The sequence below is a fragment of the Gouania willdenowi genome, chromosome 19, assembly GCF_900634775.1.
Source record: "Gouania willdenowi chromosome 19, fGouWil2.1, whole genome shotgun sequence".
Lineage (NCBI taxonomy): Eukaryota > Metazoa > Chordata > Actinopteri > Blenniiformes > Gobiesocidae > Gouania > Gouania willdenowi.
Genome location: NC_041062.1, coordinates 2,083,770 through 2,100,972, shown reverse-complemented (window position 1 = coordinate 2,100,972; position 17,203 = coordinate 2,083,770). Strand labels below are relative to the sequence as shown.

General features: G+C 37.1%; 2 protein-coding genes across 3 annotated transcripts; one reads left to right on the top strand and one right to left on the bottom strand.

The window, feature by feature from the left end:
- The first annotated feature begins 328 nt into the window (after nucleotides 1-328).
- LOC114481707 (protein phosphatase 1 regulatory subunit 1B-like) lies at nucleotides 329-9,255 on the top strand. Of its 2 annotated transcripts, XM_028476702.1 has the most exons (6): nucleotides 329-421; nucleotides 584-706; nucleotides 5,694-5,777; nucleotides 6,538-6,613; nucleotides 8,198-8,329; nucleotides 8,404-9,255. In XM_028476702.1, the coding sequence occupies exons 2-6, from the start codon at nucleotides 608-610 to the stop codon at nucleotides 8,490-8,492; spliced, it is 480 nt and encodes a 159-aa protein (XP_028332503.1). In that variant the 5' UTR covers nucleotides 329-421; nucleotides 584-607; the 3' UTR covers nucleotides 8,493-9,255. The 2 variants fall into 2 exon arrangements, with proteins under 2 accessions (XP_028332503.1, XP_028332502.1); XM_028476701.1 differs by having other exon boundaries at nucleotides 373-706; nucleotides 8,404-9,251.
- A 673-nt stretch (nucleotides 9,256-9,928) lies between these two features.
- pnmt (phenylethanolamine N-methyltransferase) lies at nucleotides 9,929-13,151 on the bottom strand. Its single transcript, XM_028476740.1, has 3 exons — nucleotides 12,950-13,151; nucleotides 11,372-11,582; nucleotides 9,929-10,535 (listed from the first exon to the last, which is right to left on the bottom strand). Exons 1-3 carry the CDS (start codon nucleotides 13,122-13,124, stop codon nucleotides 10,097-10,099), a joined length of 825 nt encoding a protein of 274 aa, XP_028332541.1. The 5' UTR covers nucleotides 13,125-13,151; the 3' UTR covers nucleotides 9,929-10,096.
- Nucleotides 13,152-17,203: the final 4,052 nt, after the last annotated feature.

Here is a 17,203-nt window from a genome sequence, read left to right as displayed (position 1 = left end):
TGTTAAATCTTGGATTTCTTTTGTGCCCTGGATTGTTGCTAAATGGCATGCATTCTTGTGATTTTTTTGTTATGTAAAAAATAAATAAATAAATAAATAAATAAATAAATAATAATAATACCAGAATGTCAGACTATACCAATTTCTCCCCTTCCTTCATTCCTATGATTTTTTTTTAAAAAGTCTAATATTATACAATATAAAATACAATTTATAATATATATATATATATATTGTGTGTGTGTGGTCTGGATTTTTTTTTTTTTTTTTGTCACTTAATTTTTTATAACAGTCGTCCTTGCATTTATTCGTCTCCCACAAGAGGTCAGTGAACGCAGCATGAGCGAGACACCAACTATGTGAGGGAGGAGAGGAGGGAGAGACAGATCTGTCAAACAGCTCTACATGCTCCACAGCATCTGTGCGTGAGGAAAATGGCTCTGACCACACAGTTATTTACGCTGTTTTGATATACACAGATAGAACATTTATTATTTGCATGTTTAAACTTCAGGGAATCCCATCAACATCAACATAAACTAGGGACCAGATCTTTTCTTCCTCTTTTTGCTCTTGGCCGCAGAGGTGACGCTTTGAGCTGGAGGTGATGGAGCAGGAGGCGGACCATGAGGACCCCAGGAAGAAGATCCAGTTCTCCGTGCCTTCCTCTGTGCCCTCCCAGCTGGATCCCAGACAGGTGGAGATGGTGAGAAGAACCAGAGGGTGTCATTTATTCTAATGTTTGAATGGGATGAGGTCATACCTGGGTCAGCAGGTTACTGTTCTTCTCTCACCCAATCAATGCCTTTAATGAACTGTTTCTTATTGTTCTGCTAAAGTCATCTGATGACCTGACTCCAACTTTCCTTATGTGTGTGGAGATCTAGATCTAGAAAACATAGTTTTTCCAAAATCCTGCTCGATCCTCAAATCATTTGACAAAATGGAAATAATATTGTTGTTATATATAATTTATACAAATGCAAAGTAGCACTTATGTTGTAATTGTTTGATTCTCAACCTCTGCGGCCCACTTGAGGTCAAACTTGTCCTTATTTGTCCCCTGAACTAAAGTGAGTTTGACACCCCTGCACTAAGCAAAGAGTACGAATTTCCAATGTGTGTCAACAACACTTTAACTGTATTAATAGAAACATTTCAAAGGAAACCCAAAGCATGGAAACCACATGAAAAGACAACAGTATTTATACTTCATGTAGTGCAAAAGATAAACACATACCAAGTGTACTTTAGTCTCTTTCCTCTGGACATGAGTGGCAGGTTTTTTGGAGACTGTCTGAGCTGCAGATTATAAAACCAATTTTAAAGCAAAATGACTCTTTATCCCTTTAGCGTGATCCAATGGGAAGAATACTTTCCACTCAGCTGGTGTTAAAAGTGGAAAGGTGAATAGAAAATGCCTTTTGAATTCAATGTATTGTTGACATAAAACACCTGTTGTATTCTATCTATCTATAAAAGGACATCTGCCTTCACCCAGCACCGACATCCCTCCTGTTTACATATGAAAATATCTCCTGAAATCATCCAAATTTTATTCAAAAAAGGTTTACATTTATCCACACTCACATCCTTTATAATGCTGGGTTTGAACAGAACTTTAACACTTAACAGATCATTCAACAACTCTTCTAATAGCAGATTTGTTGGTCCAGGCACTGATGGTGGATGAGAAGGCCTCACACGCAACCTGACATTTTCATTAATCCCAAAGTTATTCTATCAGATTGAGATTTGTGTATAGCCCATTCACGTTCCTGCTTTAAACACCTGAACCGTGTACATTTCTTACACTGGTGATCAGTCATTTTGGAACAGGAAGGAGACATAAACCAGACAACTCCCACAAAGTTGGGAGAATTAAATTATCCAAGATATTTTCATTTCATAAATCATTAAAATCCTTTCATCAAACTTTATACTTGGCAAACACAAATACTTCCCCCTTGTAACACATCTTCTCTTCTCTATCACGACCACTGACAGCTGCGTTTGGTCATTGAAAACTCCTGTGAGCTCGATACTTACATATTGATCTTGAGCTAAATAGTAATAAAAGTGAGAAATTAAGAGGAAGTTTTAAGGACAGAAAACCTCAGCAATAACTTGAGGATACAATTATCCAGGATTTTTCTTGAATATGAACATCAAACAACCCACCATTGAAACACATTTTTAACAAAATGGATACAAAAATGTAACTTTTATTGAAAAAGGTAGAAATTCAGATTCAGAGTCAGAATACTTTATTCATCCCCGAGGGGAAATTTGACTTCAGTTTCATCCCGTCCAAGAAAACATGAAAAAACAAACACATAACATGAGAGTACGGGAGTGGGAGTATTGTGGGTCATAATCCACAAGGCAGCGCCTCGTATGTCTTAGATGAGAAGTGGAAAACAGGAGGTAAGAAGAGGGGAAAAGGCAGGTCCTAAACTATGCTCCTTTAGTGAGGGGTCACAGTGAAAACACCTCAGCACATGGAAGAGCCAAAAAATACAACAATTGCAACAAATTTTAAAGACATAGCACAGAAAGTGTGACTATTCTTCAAAAGTCATGAAAAAATGTCCTCACACATTTCAGAACAGTAATAATAAAGTTCTTTGACTACATTTTTTATATTTTCATAAGGAAGACAACTTATATATATATGTAATTTTCTATGAAAGATTGGCATGGGGAGGTTATATCTTAATAAGAAGTATAAAGTACTTGGTAAACCCCAGGAATCATTACACACACCCACTTGTCCTCAGGATTATATTTCTCCCAGACTTCGCAGTTAGAGTTTGAATTGTAATTGTAGTCGGAAAAGATTCATTGGAAACGTAAAGGATTATATACTCTATGAGCACACTGTGGGATTAATGCTGTCACTGTGTGGTGCTAGCAAGGTGAAAATATCATTTCATCATAAAACATCCCTCTGTGAGTGCATATCAAATCATTACTTAGTTACTTAGTCAGCACATTTTAGTCACTGAGACTTAGATCTGGTTTAGGAGGTCGAATCCACTCGTCTAATTGAATATTGCATCCAAATGTTTTATTGTGATGTAAATGTGAGTTTATCCTAAACAGTCTACTTCTGATACTCACACACTGGTTGTTGGTGTCAGTGGACAGACGTCAACATTGGTACCGTGACGAGTCAGCATCAGCTGTGTAGTTCCGTACGCAACAATCTGTGTCATGACAGCCAGCGTTGACTTCCTTATATATACAGTAGCAATATGGCCGACCGAGTCTCATCTGTTGGGTCCAGGCTTCACTCTCAGACCGCTAAATTCACCCAGTGGTCTTCGGTTGTCATCACTATACAATCTTCCTCAAAATGTAGTTAAATATCTATAATTTATTAACTTAGTGTCAAACCTATAATCCCACTGGCTAGCAGGCTAACAAGCTAACTGTGATCCATCAGTGGTTATGCTAGTTGGACTTTTTTGTATTTTGTCCCACCTTTACGTCTACAATAAAAGGCAAAATAATATTTTTACTAGGGCTGGGCGATACGGACCAAAACTCATATCTCGTTTTTTTTTTCTCAAAATGGCGATGTACGATTTTAATCTCAATGTTTTTCTTTTTAACTCAATAAAAGACAATTCTGGGTTAAATTTGCTGATTAAAAATGCATTTATTCACAAACAGCTGCACAATATGTTCCACTTTTGGCCTTTTCTCTGAGACAGCACATGTGAGTGAATTCTGTAGTGTGTCTGCTTTTCGTGCTGTTCTGAGAAGTAGGAAAAGCATAGATTTTAATACAAAATAAGCTATAAAAATATATATATATCTCAGAAATATGGAAACATTGTAAATAAGGACACAGTTTGACTGTACTCGATGAATAATATCAAATACTTGTATGATGTGATTTGTACTATATGATTGTATGGATCAAAAAATATAGATACATCTCGATATAGGCGATATTGTAATTTTCTGTATCGCAAAAATAGAAAACTTGATATACCTTTAATCATGATATGTTACCCAGCTCTAATGTATACAGTAAATAGCAACACAAACTTGAATAAATATCAATCCAATAAAATCATCATACACTATTGTCACACTGAGCTGCTGCTTGTATTTACACTCATTTGTGACATTTACAGAAAGGACTTGTTTGAAATACAGTGTTCTCCACAGGTTCTTGACCTTCATGCTAGAATAACGTCTGAAATGGTTGCTATGTGCACAGCGTTGTTGGTTGGCCCTTTAACTCCCACACATTTGTCCGTAGAGGTGTTTGCGTGCTGAGTTTGTTGTTAACACATTAAAAAAAAAATACTACTCATATTTAAATGTGTTGTTCCCTGATAAAGATGTAGTGTATGAGTGATGATGAGTATACAGGCCTATGTAGAATTCCAGCAGCCAAGAGGAGAAGCAGAAGCCTTCAGCTCCTCCACACACTGGAAATGCCCACACATTTCAAGCCTACACGGTTTGTTTTCATTGGTTCTGCTCGTCTTGTTCCTGGTAACGTTCCCACTGCTTTAGTGGTTAAAAAGAGAACATGGCAATAACGTTATGTATTATTTATAGAATAACAAAGACAATTTTACTAATATTGTATTTTTTTTTTGCTAGATTTGATCTTAAATGCATATTAAATTCTTTATTCAAGCATATTATGATTATTATGATTATTATGCTTGTGATTAATATGATTACTGTTTTCGTAAGAGTTCTTATTATTTATCCTAGGCTATTAATGCAGCACTAATGACACGTACAGTATGTCATCTCATAGGGGCAATGTCAAGGATGTACAGTCGACCTTTTTTGGAGCCAAAATGTCAAGGTCGAGAGTCAAGGTTGCGTCAAGTGTCAAAAAACAAAGTTTTCCATATCTCTACCAATATTTATTGTACAAGTTTCAAAAGATCAGTAGGGGTCAAAGTTTCTGACGTCACAAAGAAACAACTTTTTCCCTATAACTTGGCCACAAATTGATATCCAGTGCTCAGACTGGTACCATTGAACAACATTTTCTTTCAATGTGTGACCTTGACCTACGCTCAAGGTTATATTTAAGGTCAAGGTCATTCTTCTGTTTTTCCTGCATTATTACTTTCAATGTCATTAGTAAAAATAACTGTCATTTCTGCCAAGTTGTTTCAATTTTCAATTGCCAAATACGTATTTGCCTTGTGAATACAGGTCTTGCCTAGTTATTATTATTATCATACCTTTGAATTTGTGTGTAATGATATAAATTAGCGACTGAATGAATATCTAACTCTTTCTTTTTGGGAGACTTTATTCTTCTCCTTTCTGTTCTGTAACAGCAGCCTATCATGGAGGTGAAACTGATTTAGAAATAGATGATATGTTATCATCTGTTGTGTAACTGAACGCTGCTGTGACTCACACTGCTTCACAAATTGATTCCAAAGCTAGTGACGGAGAATCCGTCTGATGATTGACATGAAAAAAAAAAGAAGAGATTGTAGTAAAACCGAGCAATACTGATAAAAAAATAAAAAGAAATCCATCTGTTGAAGATATAATCCAAATGTGCCGATATGACATCAAAAAACAGCCATCTTCTCATTTGACTTAAACATAGTTCTTAGATGATTTGGTTTTTGGGCAAAAGCTTCTTGTCACATGAAAATATTAATACTTCAACATCTGTTTGTTTCTCTGTTAAGATTCGACGCCGGAGGCCGACACCTGCCACGTTATTCAGACTGACTGACCCGCCCTCACCAGAGGAAGACGGAACCTCACATCAGGTACATGTTAAAAATCTAAAGGAATATTAAAACTCCCAGTGAAGCTTTGAAATAAAGTTTCCACCACAAATAAATCAACAGCCTTTAAAGCAGAGGTACATTATTTACTACAGCAGGGCCACAATCATGTCAGAATTTAGAATAAACATTTTTATAGCAATTTTGTGTGTTTTTCTGTTTTTGGAGTCATATTGTTCATTTGAGTTGCCATTTAACGTTTTCTGAGTAATCACTGTTGTTATTTTTGTAGTAGTTTTGTGTGTTTTTGAAGTATTCTCTGTGTTTTTCTCTTGTCTTTTACTGTATTTCCCTGCAATGTTGTAATTCTTTGTATTTTTTTAATGTATTCTTGCTCTTGTTTTGTGTATTTTTCTGTCATTTTGTATATTTACTTTAGGGGCCGCAGAAAATTAGACCGAGGGCCACATGTGGCCCCCTGGGCCACCAGTTGCCTATGTCTGCTTTGCTTTAAAGGCTGTTGTAGTGAAAGAGTTCCTGGAGGGAAACTGTCCTGCATGGCTTAAATGACTTCCTGCTTTCACAGACCTGCCTCTCATTGTCTTTTATACATTAGGTTTAAGGAATAAATACTTTTGGCATACATTTAAGTGTGTATTTGTGTTTGTTGTGATTTGGAAATAAATCCTATAACCTTGGCGTATTTTGATGTTTTGTTGCTGTTTTCTGCACATTTCAAAGCAAAGGTCATAGATTTCAGTTCTGACTCACAGATTATGAACTGTGTGTTGTTCCTCCACAGCGTGTTCTCCGAGACAACACAGCCTTGAAAGCCAAGCTGGTTCACATGACGTCTTACCAGCCGCCTTCCCTCAAAGGTAGAAACACACTGAATAATTTACTCAGTTACATTACATACAGTACATTTTTCTGTTGTTGTTGTTAATCAGAGGACAACCTCATATGATTGGATGGTCTGTGCTCACATGGCCTGTATTAGTTTCCAAAAACCTTTGAGTTTGTGTGCGTGTGTGCGTGCTTGCGTGCTTGCGTGTGCGTGTATGTGGTGAGATTAGGAGAAGAGACAGCTGTGGGCTTCTGGATCATCCTGGATTATCGGATGGACACACAACTGCAATTTGGCCAACCTCGCACATGTGCATGCAGCCACAACACCTCAGTGCACACAAGGAAAAAGCTCAACAGGAGCCCAGAACCCAAACGCACACCAACAGAAGGTTTTATACCTATTTCCTATTAAGTTCTGACAACACTGCAAAATTATATTCCCCTTCAAAATAAAAGGACAAAAGCAGTTTTCTTGACCCAGGCAAAAACATACAAAAACAGGTTGGGTCCCGATCACAAATTGAGAACCTCTGCTTTAAGAGAACATGCAAACTCTGCACAAACTATCTCTAAAATAAGGTGTTCAAACCTACAACCTTTTCTCTGATTAGTCCCTCCTATCTCCTTTCCTATCCACTGTTCTCTTAGCCCCAGAAGTGTTTAAGTGGTGGCCATGATAAAGAGCATCTGAGTTCTCTTTAAACTAAGGAAAGGAGGCTCAATGCTTCCTTTATAACTTCCTTCAGCCTAGGAAACAGTGATGCATCCTTTATCAAAGGAGATGAGATAATGATGACCCACAATTTCTTGATGCGACAACATTTAAAGGGACACGCACCCGAGCGCTTATGGAAACTGACCGACAAGTGAAGGAGATCATGTAAGTTACCAATGCAATAATATGTAATATGACAACTTTAAATAATCTAAAAGCCATATCTTATTATATGACAGTTTTAGCCACATTATGTTTTATTCAACATAATTCATATTAGTGAAGGTGAGTGTGAGCAACCATTCTCAATTTTCAGAAATTAGTAGTTCTTCACTACGGCAGACGTCACTAACTTTCGCGGCCGTCGGATTATTACGCCACCTAGTGGAAGTGCGTTTGATTATCAAAACAAATGTGATAGACTTTTCCTAACTCCTCTCCTAACACCTTTCCTTAACCCTGTTACATCATCCACGGGGGTTTAGGAAAAGTGGATAGGAAAGGAGATAGGAGGGACTATTCGGCCTTAGTATAAACTTTTGAGACTTTAGGTTGGTTCTTTTTCTGTTGCGCATTTCTTCTTCACAACATAAATGGTGAAGCGACACTGCATGGTACTGCGGCAAAAATGGCACTAGTCTGATTTTATCATGAATTTACAAAATGAAATGATGCGTCGACGCAACTTTTAGTAGTTAATATTATCAATTATGTTACTACTCATTTTTGCATTATTGTATATGTTACACATATTGTGGTTGGCGTGAATCTCGAGACAGTCTATATATTTAATTCTATTTTTTCTTTTGCCCACCCTTGGCATGAATCTCAAACGTGACGTGGTATAATTTATGATTTAGGTGAAATATGTTGGGGTGGTCATGATCTGTGTTTGTAGCTGTTCAGAGGATGGCTCAGGCCCACTTTGCTTCTCTGGACATGACGTCTGTGGATGGAGAAGATTCCTTCTCAGGGGAAGAAGAACGACAACAACCTGTGAAGGAAATGCAGGGCACGACTACAGCTACTGGTGGGTCGGATATTAGCCACGTCTTATCTGGTCAATTTATTCTCTATGTTTATTAAGCGGCATCATGTGTGCAGATGAAAGAGATGAAAATTCATCCACATCTCTTCGTCATCACAATGACAACGAAGAAGCTCATGAAGAGGTGGAAGAAAAGGGAGAATGACCAAAGAGAAGAGTTTCTTCATTAAAGGGGTTCAAGACAGACCGGCACAACATGTGTGTGTGCATGTAGGGGTGTACTATAAGTATGTGTATTTTGGTCATTTGTGGGCGACCATGCATGCAACAAAAGAGTGGAAATGTAGAAAAGCTGAGTAAGTATAATAATGCTCATTGAAGGAATATTGCGTCCACACCGGGGACACAAGTAATGGTCTGATGAGGACACAGGAAACATACTGTACTGTACTGTATTGTACGCAGTGCAAAAAACAAACACCAAAAAATGCTTGTTTTTAATTTTTTATTTTTTAAATTGAGTCTCTGTTCACAAAAGAAAAAGAAAACAATAGAAACATATTTTATTTTGTACAGCCTCTAAATAATTAAAATAAATAAATAAAAAAAAAAACGTTCTGTAAAAAATCATAAAACTCTATATTTCTTAAAATTTGTGGGTTTAAAATGTCAGTTTTGAATAAATCTTGTTTTTTTTCTTTTTTAAACATTTTAAAATTGTTTTGGCTTTTTTTTTTTTCTACAGTAGAGCATACGTTTTAAAAATGAACGTGTTGAATAAGGAAAGCCAGATTTAATAGGGATATGAAAAATCATTAAACGTGTGTTTTTTTTTAGTTTAGATGCTTCATTCATATCTATGCTGTTTTATTGATATAAGCTGATGTTTTTCTGGGGTACAAAGCTTTTGTAATGAATATTGTTTAACATATAAATGTATTATTAAACATATCAAAGGCACTATAATACACAATATCACACATATACAGGAATATAAGTTAATGGACTCAGTTTGAATTACTTTTTGCTGTTTACTGACACATAGATACTGTATAAAATATTTGAGATTGATGATTAAATTATGGTTTATGAAGATTGAACAAATTAAATAGTGTTTTGTAATCATTTTCTCACCTTTGTCTCATTTGTATCCAAAATCAAAGCGATTTTGATGCCAATGATTACAGACTATGAGTGAATTAAGCAACTATTGACAGGATTTTATGAGAATAATCCATCCAATCATCACAATAATCTGTTAGTTTTTATTTACTATGTTGAGCATGCTTATTGTCACACTGGGAACTAATAAAAGTGTTACAGCAGCCTGATGGTGGATTTACGTTTCTGTGCACTTTATTAATTTATTGCATGATGTATACTTTTATTTATTGTTATAAGTTATAAGTAAACCTTATTCATTTGAATACATCTTAACCTAGAAAACCATGTCGTTTGATTATTTTTTCTTTATTTAAATAAACCACAAAGAGTAAATACAAGCAAGAATTCCTGTCCTTGATTGTGAAATAGGAAAGTAGCGCCACTCAGTGTTCAATGTGTCTCATTACATGCTCAAGTTTATTCTGTAAAGGTTTTTATTTTCCATCAGGAACATGTATTACATTGGTCACACATTTATTTCTACTGTAAATCCAGATTAAAAGGACAATAACACACTTTAATAAATCAATGAAACCACTTCACACACAAAAATCATTTTACCTACCTAAACAATCTACCTCAGATTATAATTTTATATTTATTTAGTTATCTAAGAATATTTCTTTCCTTTTTTCCTTACATTCCTCAGTCCTTTTTTGCTTTTGCAAAGAACACTCCAGTCACATCATCCACCCCCACCCTCATATCCTGTGGCAGGGTGTAAACCTCCAGGCGGATCAGGGTGTAACCGCTCTCCTTCAAGCTTGCACAGACCTGGGCCTCATCCAGGGGAACCACAGGGATCCTCACCCCAGGACCCCCAAAATAGTAGCTCTCTCCCAGGGCCCCGATGAGCAGGAGGTGGCCCCTGGGCCGCAGGAGCTTCCGGATGTGGCCCAGGGCTCGACTGAAGGCGGCCAAATCGGGGCTGACGCTCTCCAGGCAGAAGCAGGACACCAGGCAGTCTGCTCCAGTTGAAGGGAGAGCATCTTGGGCCATGGGCTGAGGACTGTGCACGTCAACGTGAAGGATGTCTGTGACCACCCTGCGGAGCCTGGCAGCTTTCTCTGTCCATGCAGAAGATCTACAAGATACATTAGAGCAGAACTTTCAAATCAAGCTTTGAAAAACTAAACAAAAAGCGGTGACACGTTACTTGAAGTTTTATACATAAAGGCTGACATTACGCTGTCAATATTATGACATGACATCTGTCATTAGCCCCTAACTCCAGGCGACCCCAAGGTTGAAAAACACTGTTTAGTGGCTTCTGATAAGTTTCATTTCTATAGTTTTTATCATTTCCAGTCATCTCATGCCTGGGGTCACACTTTATTTGTTGATTTTCCACTCTCTCACTCAAGTACCCCCTGTTGTGCCATCGCGTAGCCCTAGGGGTACACATACCCCCATTTGAGAAACAATGTGCAAGACTACAGACATGCAATAATGGCAGAGCCAACATACAGTAGCTCCAAAGGTGTCATAATTTAACTAATGACACATTATTCATGCTAACGACAGATAATGACAACGTAATGTCAGACTTACTAGAAACTTCAAATAAAGTGTTACCTCAAAAACAATCTTTTACTTCATTTAGTTCTGTGGTTCAAGTCAATTATTTTTATCTTCTTAACTGTTTCCCAAACATGTCCCAGTCCCGTACCCCTTCAGACCTTTACATTCTAACCCATGTACCCCCTACTGCTGAAATGTAATGTATTCTGTGGAAATACATGGAGTTTCCTGACTGCAGGTCTGTTCATATTCTAGTTTCCAATGTTTTAAAGTTTTATTCACATACCCCTTATGGCAATTTTTTGTACTCCACTTTGGGAACCTATATAGCAAAAGGAAAATAATGGATATCCTCTTTATAAAATCACGATTGTTCCACAAAATCAATGAATATCCTACCGACGGCCCTCCAGTTTGCAGACGTGCTGTAAATACGGTGTCCAGTCCAGACTAGAACTTCCATTGTTGTGGAGCCAGCGATGAAGTTCCTGTCGGTTTAGCTCCAAGAAATCTGTCAGGATGACTTTATTAAAAACCTCACAGCCACTCAGCACCTGGTACAGGGTGGGACCTGACCCAATGTCCACCAGCAGTTCCCCACTCACGTCCCCTAAGGAGAGGTGGAGAACAAGAACAAATACAACACAAATATTTTAGCCTGAAATTAGTGCGAGGAGCCAAAATGTACTTAAAAAAAAACTAGAGACCTAATACAATAAAATAGAAGAAATTGAGTCTCAGAAAAGGTAGATTTTAAAAGGTTTTGAGCTCCAAAAAACAAGATACTGAGGCAAGGCAAACATATTTGTATAGTGCATTAATACACAAGGCAATTCAATGTGCTTTACATGATTAAAAAGAGCAATAGAAAACATTTAACAGTTTAAAAATCAATAAGATCATTAAAATCAGCAGTAAAAACATTAAATCAACAATAATGAGATTAAAAAAATTCTCCCTCTCAGTCATATGAAAGAGCGCCTTTAACTTGGATTTAACCCTCCTATTATCCTTGGGGTCAGTTTGACCTTATTCAATGTTATCATTCAAAAATAATAGTTAAATTGATTTTTCATGATGATATTTTTTCAATGTGAAAATATTTGAATGAAAGATTTTCAACATCCACTAAACCTGAAAGTTTGACCTGATGGTGGCGCTGCAGGAAAGGTCAAAGGTCATATCATCACCACAACCAATAATTAATGTTATCGGTAAATTTGAGAAAAATTGGATGAAATGCAAAAGTTTGTCCTGATGGTGGCGCTAGAGAACAGGTCAAGGTTTCATTATCAATCACTTATTTATGTTTTTAACAAATAAATGAAGTGCCTGACACAAAAACTTAGTCAACAATTTTCTGAAAATCATTTCCTGGAAGCAAATCTCCCAGTTCAGTTAATCATCCAGCTGATCATTGGTTAGAGTTAGGCTGCGTCCGAATAGTCCCTCCTATCTCCTTTCCTATCCACTTTTCCTTAACCCTTGGATGACATCACAGGGTTAAGAAAAGGAGTTAGGACAAGGCCATCACGTTTGTTTTGACAATCAGACGCACTTCCACTAGGTGACGTAATAATCTGACGGCTGACACCACTTAAACACTTCGAGGAACAGTGGATAGGAAAGGAGATAGGAGGGAATATTCAGACGCAGCCTAAAGTCTCAGCGCTGCATTTAAACCACGGCAACACGCCTACTCCTGCACGCTGTGCCCGCAAATCCCCATCCCAGCTCTTGCTGACCGCTCTCTCTGCTTATGCCTCTCCACGTTGCTCATGGAAGAGCGAGGGGGAAGGGCAGAAAGGTCGCAGAACAGAGCCTTACCGCCAAATCTAAGCAGCGTTACCATGTGTACTGTGAACTCTGGGCTCCACTATCTGACCTGTGTCCATACCTGGTGGGTTCACACCTGACTAACATTCACAGAAACCAGAAGTTTGAGTTGTTGTGTGTTTGTTCACCTGATATTCTTACCTTCATTGAATGCTCGGTGCAGGCATGCCAGTTTCCAGGGCACGATGCTGTCCTTTCTGCTAAAATCAGCCCTTGGTGGAGTGTAGTTGTATTGTAGGTAAGCTGCAGGGTCAAACTTCTGGTAACAAGCTGCCATGGCTGCAACCCCACTCTCGCTTTTCTTTTCTTGCATCATTTTCTTTCTCGCCCTTTTCTTTCTGAAGGTCAGTTCTCAGGTGCGCTGAAACCTCCTGAGCTGGATTATATACCTGTGTGTGAATGACGTAGTGCTGCTCTGACGTGTGTGTGTGTGTGTGTGTGTGTGTGTGTGTGTGTGTGTGTGTGCGCGCTTTGGGCTCCTTATGAATAGATAGCCATCCTGCTTTTGGGCCCATGTAGCCTGATAGCATTTGTTTGGTTCACTCTTAGTACCCGGAGGCGCTGATACCATCAGATCAGAGGGCAGCACTAAATCCACTAATGGAGTCGTGATAAGGCTTTCAGGTCCTTCACCTGTCTCTCACCAAGGCCCATCTACACAATCATTGTAAAGAGGTTGTTTGTTTGTTTTATGTTGGACTCAAACTGGAGAAACTATGTTTGAAACAGCAAATACAAAGAACAATGCAACATGTTCTCAACAGTGTTGCTGTTTAGCGTTAATGCACTTAAGTTTTCTTAACTGAGCAGCGAAGGTTGCAAAATGTGAATAAACGACTGTTAAAAATAACATGGACGTTACTGTCTTTCAGTCTTTCACAAATTACAGAAACAGGAGTTTGAGAGCACAAATATATTGTATACCTCAGGTAGGCAACTTTTATCACAGCATGGCCGAAAAAAATGTGTTTGTTTGATCAGAGGGTCACATGATCAACATTCATGTCAGCATTTAGAATAATGAGCGATCTGATCATTAATACAGGAAAGAACAAAGATTTTATAGTAATTTTGTGTGTTTTCTCTCATTCTGTGTATGTTTGTTGTGCAGCATTTTGTGCATTTCTGTAGTCCTTTTGTGTATTTTTCCTGTAAAATATATGTTTTTTGGAGTCATATTGTGTATTTATGTGTGTGTCATTTTGCATTTTTTGGAGCATTTTTTGTGTATTTCTGTTGTCATTTTGCTTGTTTGCTATAGTACTGTAGGTTTGCAGAGTCATTTTTCATGTTTTTTTTGTCTTTTTGTGTACTTTTGCTGTCGTTTTCTGTAATTTTGTATATTTCCAAAGTAATTTTGTCTATTACTGTTGTCGTTTTCTTCGTTTTTGTTGTAGTTTTGTGTGTTTTTGGAGTATTTTCTGTGTTTTTATCTTGTCTTTTACTGTATTTTCCTACAATGTTGTATTTCTTTGTGTTTATTAATGTATTCTTGCTCTTGTTATGTGTATTTTTCCGTCATTTTGTACATTTACTTTCGGGGGCGCATAAAATTAGACCGAGGGCCGCACGTGGCCCCTCCTCTAACTTTTGAATCCAAGTCACCTTTTTGTCTAACAAGAACATTTTGCTCAAAATTCTGTGAAAAAATAACTGTAGTTCATAATTTTGGAATGAATGAGTGATAGCACACATTTTAAAGTTTTGTAAATAAATGTAATGAAACACTGAATTGATTTATTTTGATGGTTTTTATCATTCATGGTCATCTCCCACCTGATGGGACCAAGACCGACTCTTGTATTTTCAGTTCATGTTCTATTCAAGATCATTTCCATAAATCATTTTGTGTAGTTTTTTGTCATCTTGTGTATTTTCAGTATTTATTTTTTTTCTTATTTTGTGTGTTTTTGTTGTTGTTTTTATGTGTTGTTGGCATTATTTAAATGGCTCTCTCTCAGTGTGTGTGTTTTTTGTGTTGTTTGGTTGTTTCTTATGTCGTTTTGTATGTTTCTCTGTTATTTTTGTGTATTTTGTAGTGATCTTGTGTATTTTTCTCTCATTTAGTGTGTTTTTGTTTTTTATTTTTGTGTGTTGCTGGTAATATTTAGTTTGATTATCATTTTAAACTAAAAAAACAAACATTATGAAACCACATATGTTAATGCTTTTCATTTATTAATTTCCTCTCTGTTTTTTGTATTGAATAAACAAATTTAAATGTTTATTTTCACTAAAACATTGTGACCAACATTGTGATGAATGTTTTTAGGAGTCTCAAAGTTGGTTTATGGGTTGTGATAAGATAAGTTTTTAAAGAAAAATGCAAAATCTTCAAAAATAATATATAATACTAATATTTCAAGTTGTTAGTGAAATAGGATAATGGGGATTTTCTGTGAAATGTAATGAAAATTAAACAATTGCATAAATTAGGAGAAATAAAGTGTTAGAATTAACCTAAAGTGAAAACAGGAAAATATAGTGTTTAATAAACTAGAAGTACAGTAAGGGTTTTCCGAAAATCTCCAAAATGTGGGAATGAAATATGTCTACGTGAGTTTTACAGATCAAATGATTTTCTACTTGGTCACACATAGTATATAGTCATCTTAAAGATGTAAATACTTGGAGTTGAATATAAAATGGTCCTTGGACCAGCTTCAAGCTACAAATCAAACGTCCCCTTTTCAAAATAAAAGCATATCTTCTTGTCATTCATTTTTAACTCTTTTGTAAACAGGGCTCTTGTTTTGAAGTAAACAGGAAGTTGCAGTCAAAATTGTAACTGTTGCTATGGCGACCTGTGTAAACATTCTTTTTAATGAGAGAACAGGAAGTTGCAGTCAAAATTGTAACTGTTGCTATGGCGACCTGTGTAAACATTCTTTTTAATGAGAGAATCAGCTCACAAGTGCAGGCTTCAGTTTGACTTTGGAAGCACAGACAGTAGGAGCTAAGCCAGAGAAGAGGATATTATCTTTCTTTAAAAATCACAAAGCAACTGATACGATGGGTAAGAAGAAGACACGCAAAGGTCGTTACCAAGCTGTGGCCAAGAAGCCTGAGAACAATTCATCTGAGGCTCCACCTCCTAAACATCCAGTCAAGGATAGCCCTGAGGAACCTGAACTGAACAAATCCATGTTCTTTCGTGAATCAAAGCGTTCACCTAGTGCTGATGCAAAACCAGATAAAAGATTGGATGGAGTTGCTTCATCGAAGAAGGTTGTAAGGAACAAAGAGGAACAGGCCAGAAACCCATCTCCACACCTCCAATGTCTGGTTGATGCCACCAATGAGTCTCAGGATGTTACCAGCCCCGAAGACCAGGTGGGGCGTATTGAAGAATCTGGAACTTCCACCCAGGAGCTCACACAGCTCAGTTCTTCAATGGCCCCGGTACCAGAAAACCAGAAGAGTCTACAGACCCAAAGGGTGAAACAAATGGAGGACCAACAGAACCTCTGGAAGACCGAATTAATGAATCACCAACATAATATTGATTATCTGCTGGAAGAACAGAAGAAGGACATGGATGTCCTCAAAGAGTCTCTGGCCCAGCTCCATCAAAGCCTGGAGGACCAGCAGAGGCAAGGGCAGAAAGCCTGGGACAGCATCTTGGAAACACAGGAGGAACACAAGAATATTCTCCTCCAGCTTTACACTGAGCTGATGAACAAGACAGATGATCGTCCCAAAAAGAAATCTTTTTTTCAGCGACTCATCAAAAATGTGACAAAGCTCATCAAAAATGTGATAAAGAAGATTAAAAACCTCTTTTGATTGGCTACAAGCAGTCACCACTAGAACATGGGTCACAGGGAGCAACTCTGCAGCTAGGGGGGCAACCATTGGAAGGTGGACCATCCTAAAATAAACAGCAACTCAAAATTGAAAAAATGTGTGAATTTTACTTTTGACCAGATTTACTGCAATATTTGTGATATTTACTTTACTCAACAGCAGCCTTGGAGCAGAGCTCACCATCACTAGTGATGACAGCGTGCTCCACACGTTCAGATGAAATCTATGATTAAATAATAAAAGTGTTTCATAATTACTTTTCTTTCTGTTTTTGTTTAAGTCAATAAGTGAAATAATTGCTAACATATAATAATAATAATAATAAGGCAAAAATTTGGAACAAAAAGAGGCAAAATGTAGGTAAAACGGAAACAAGTATTATTTATTGCATAAAAGGTAACTTACATGGATGAAAAGTGACCAAAAAATGGTTAAAAAAGACAACGATTGGACAAAAGTGTAAAAAATAACTTACAAAAACAGACAAAAATGAGGAAAAAAGGGATAATTATTGGCAAAATGAGTTTCCAAAAATGTGCTTACGTGAAGTTTATGGATCAAATGAGCACATGATGATATTCTACTTGG

Excerpts from the sequence above, each read along its gene's own strand:
- LOC114481707 (XM_028476702.1), top strand. The coding sequence starts at position 608 with ATGGAGCAGGAGGCGGACCATGAGGACCCCAGGAAGAAGATCCAGTTC. Across the intron at positions 707-5,693 it reads ATCCCAGACAGGTGGAGATG|ATTCGACGCCGGAGGCCGAC; the intron begins GTGAGAAGAACC and ends TTCTCTGTTAAG. Across the intron at positions 6,614-8,197 it reads CCAGCCGCCTTCCCTCAAAG|CTGTTCAGAGGATGGCTCAG; the intron begins GTAGAAACACAC and ends CTGTGTTTGTAG.
- pnmt (XM_028476740.1), bottom strand. The coding sequence starts at position 13,124 with ATGATGCAAGAAAAGAAAAGCGAGAGTGGGGTTGCAGCCATGGCAGCT. Across the intron at positions 11,583-12,949 it reads GCACCGAGCATTCAATGAAG|GGGACGTGAGTGGGGAACTG; the intron begins GTAAGAATATCA and ends ACCTCTCCTTAG. Across the intron at positions 10,536-11,371 it reads TGCAAACTGGAGGGCCGTCG|ATCTTCTGCATGGACAGAGA; the intron begins GTAGGATATTCA and ends TGTATCTTGTAG.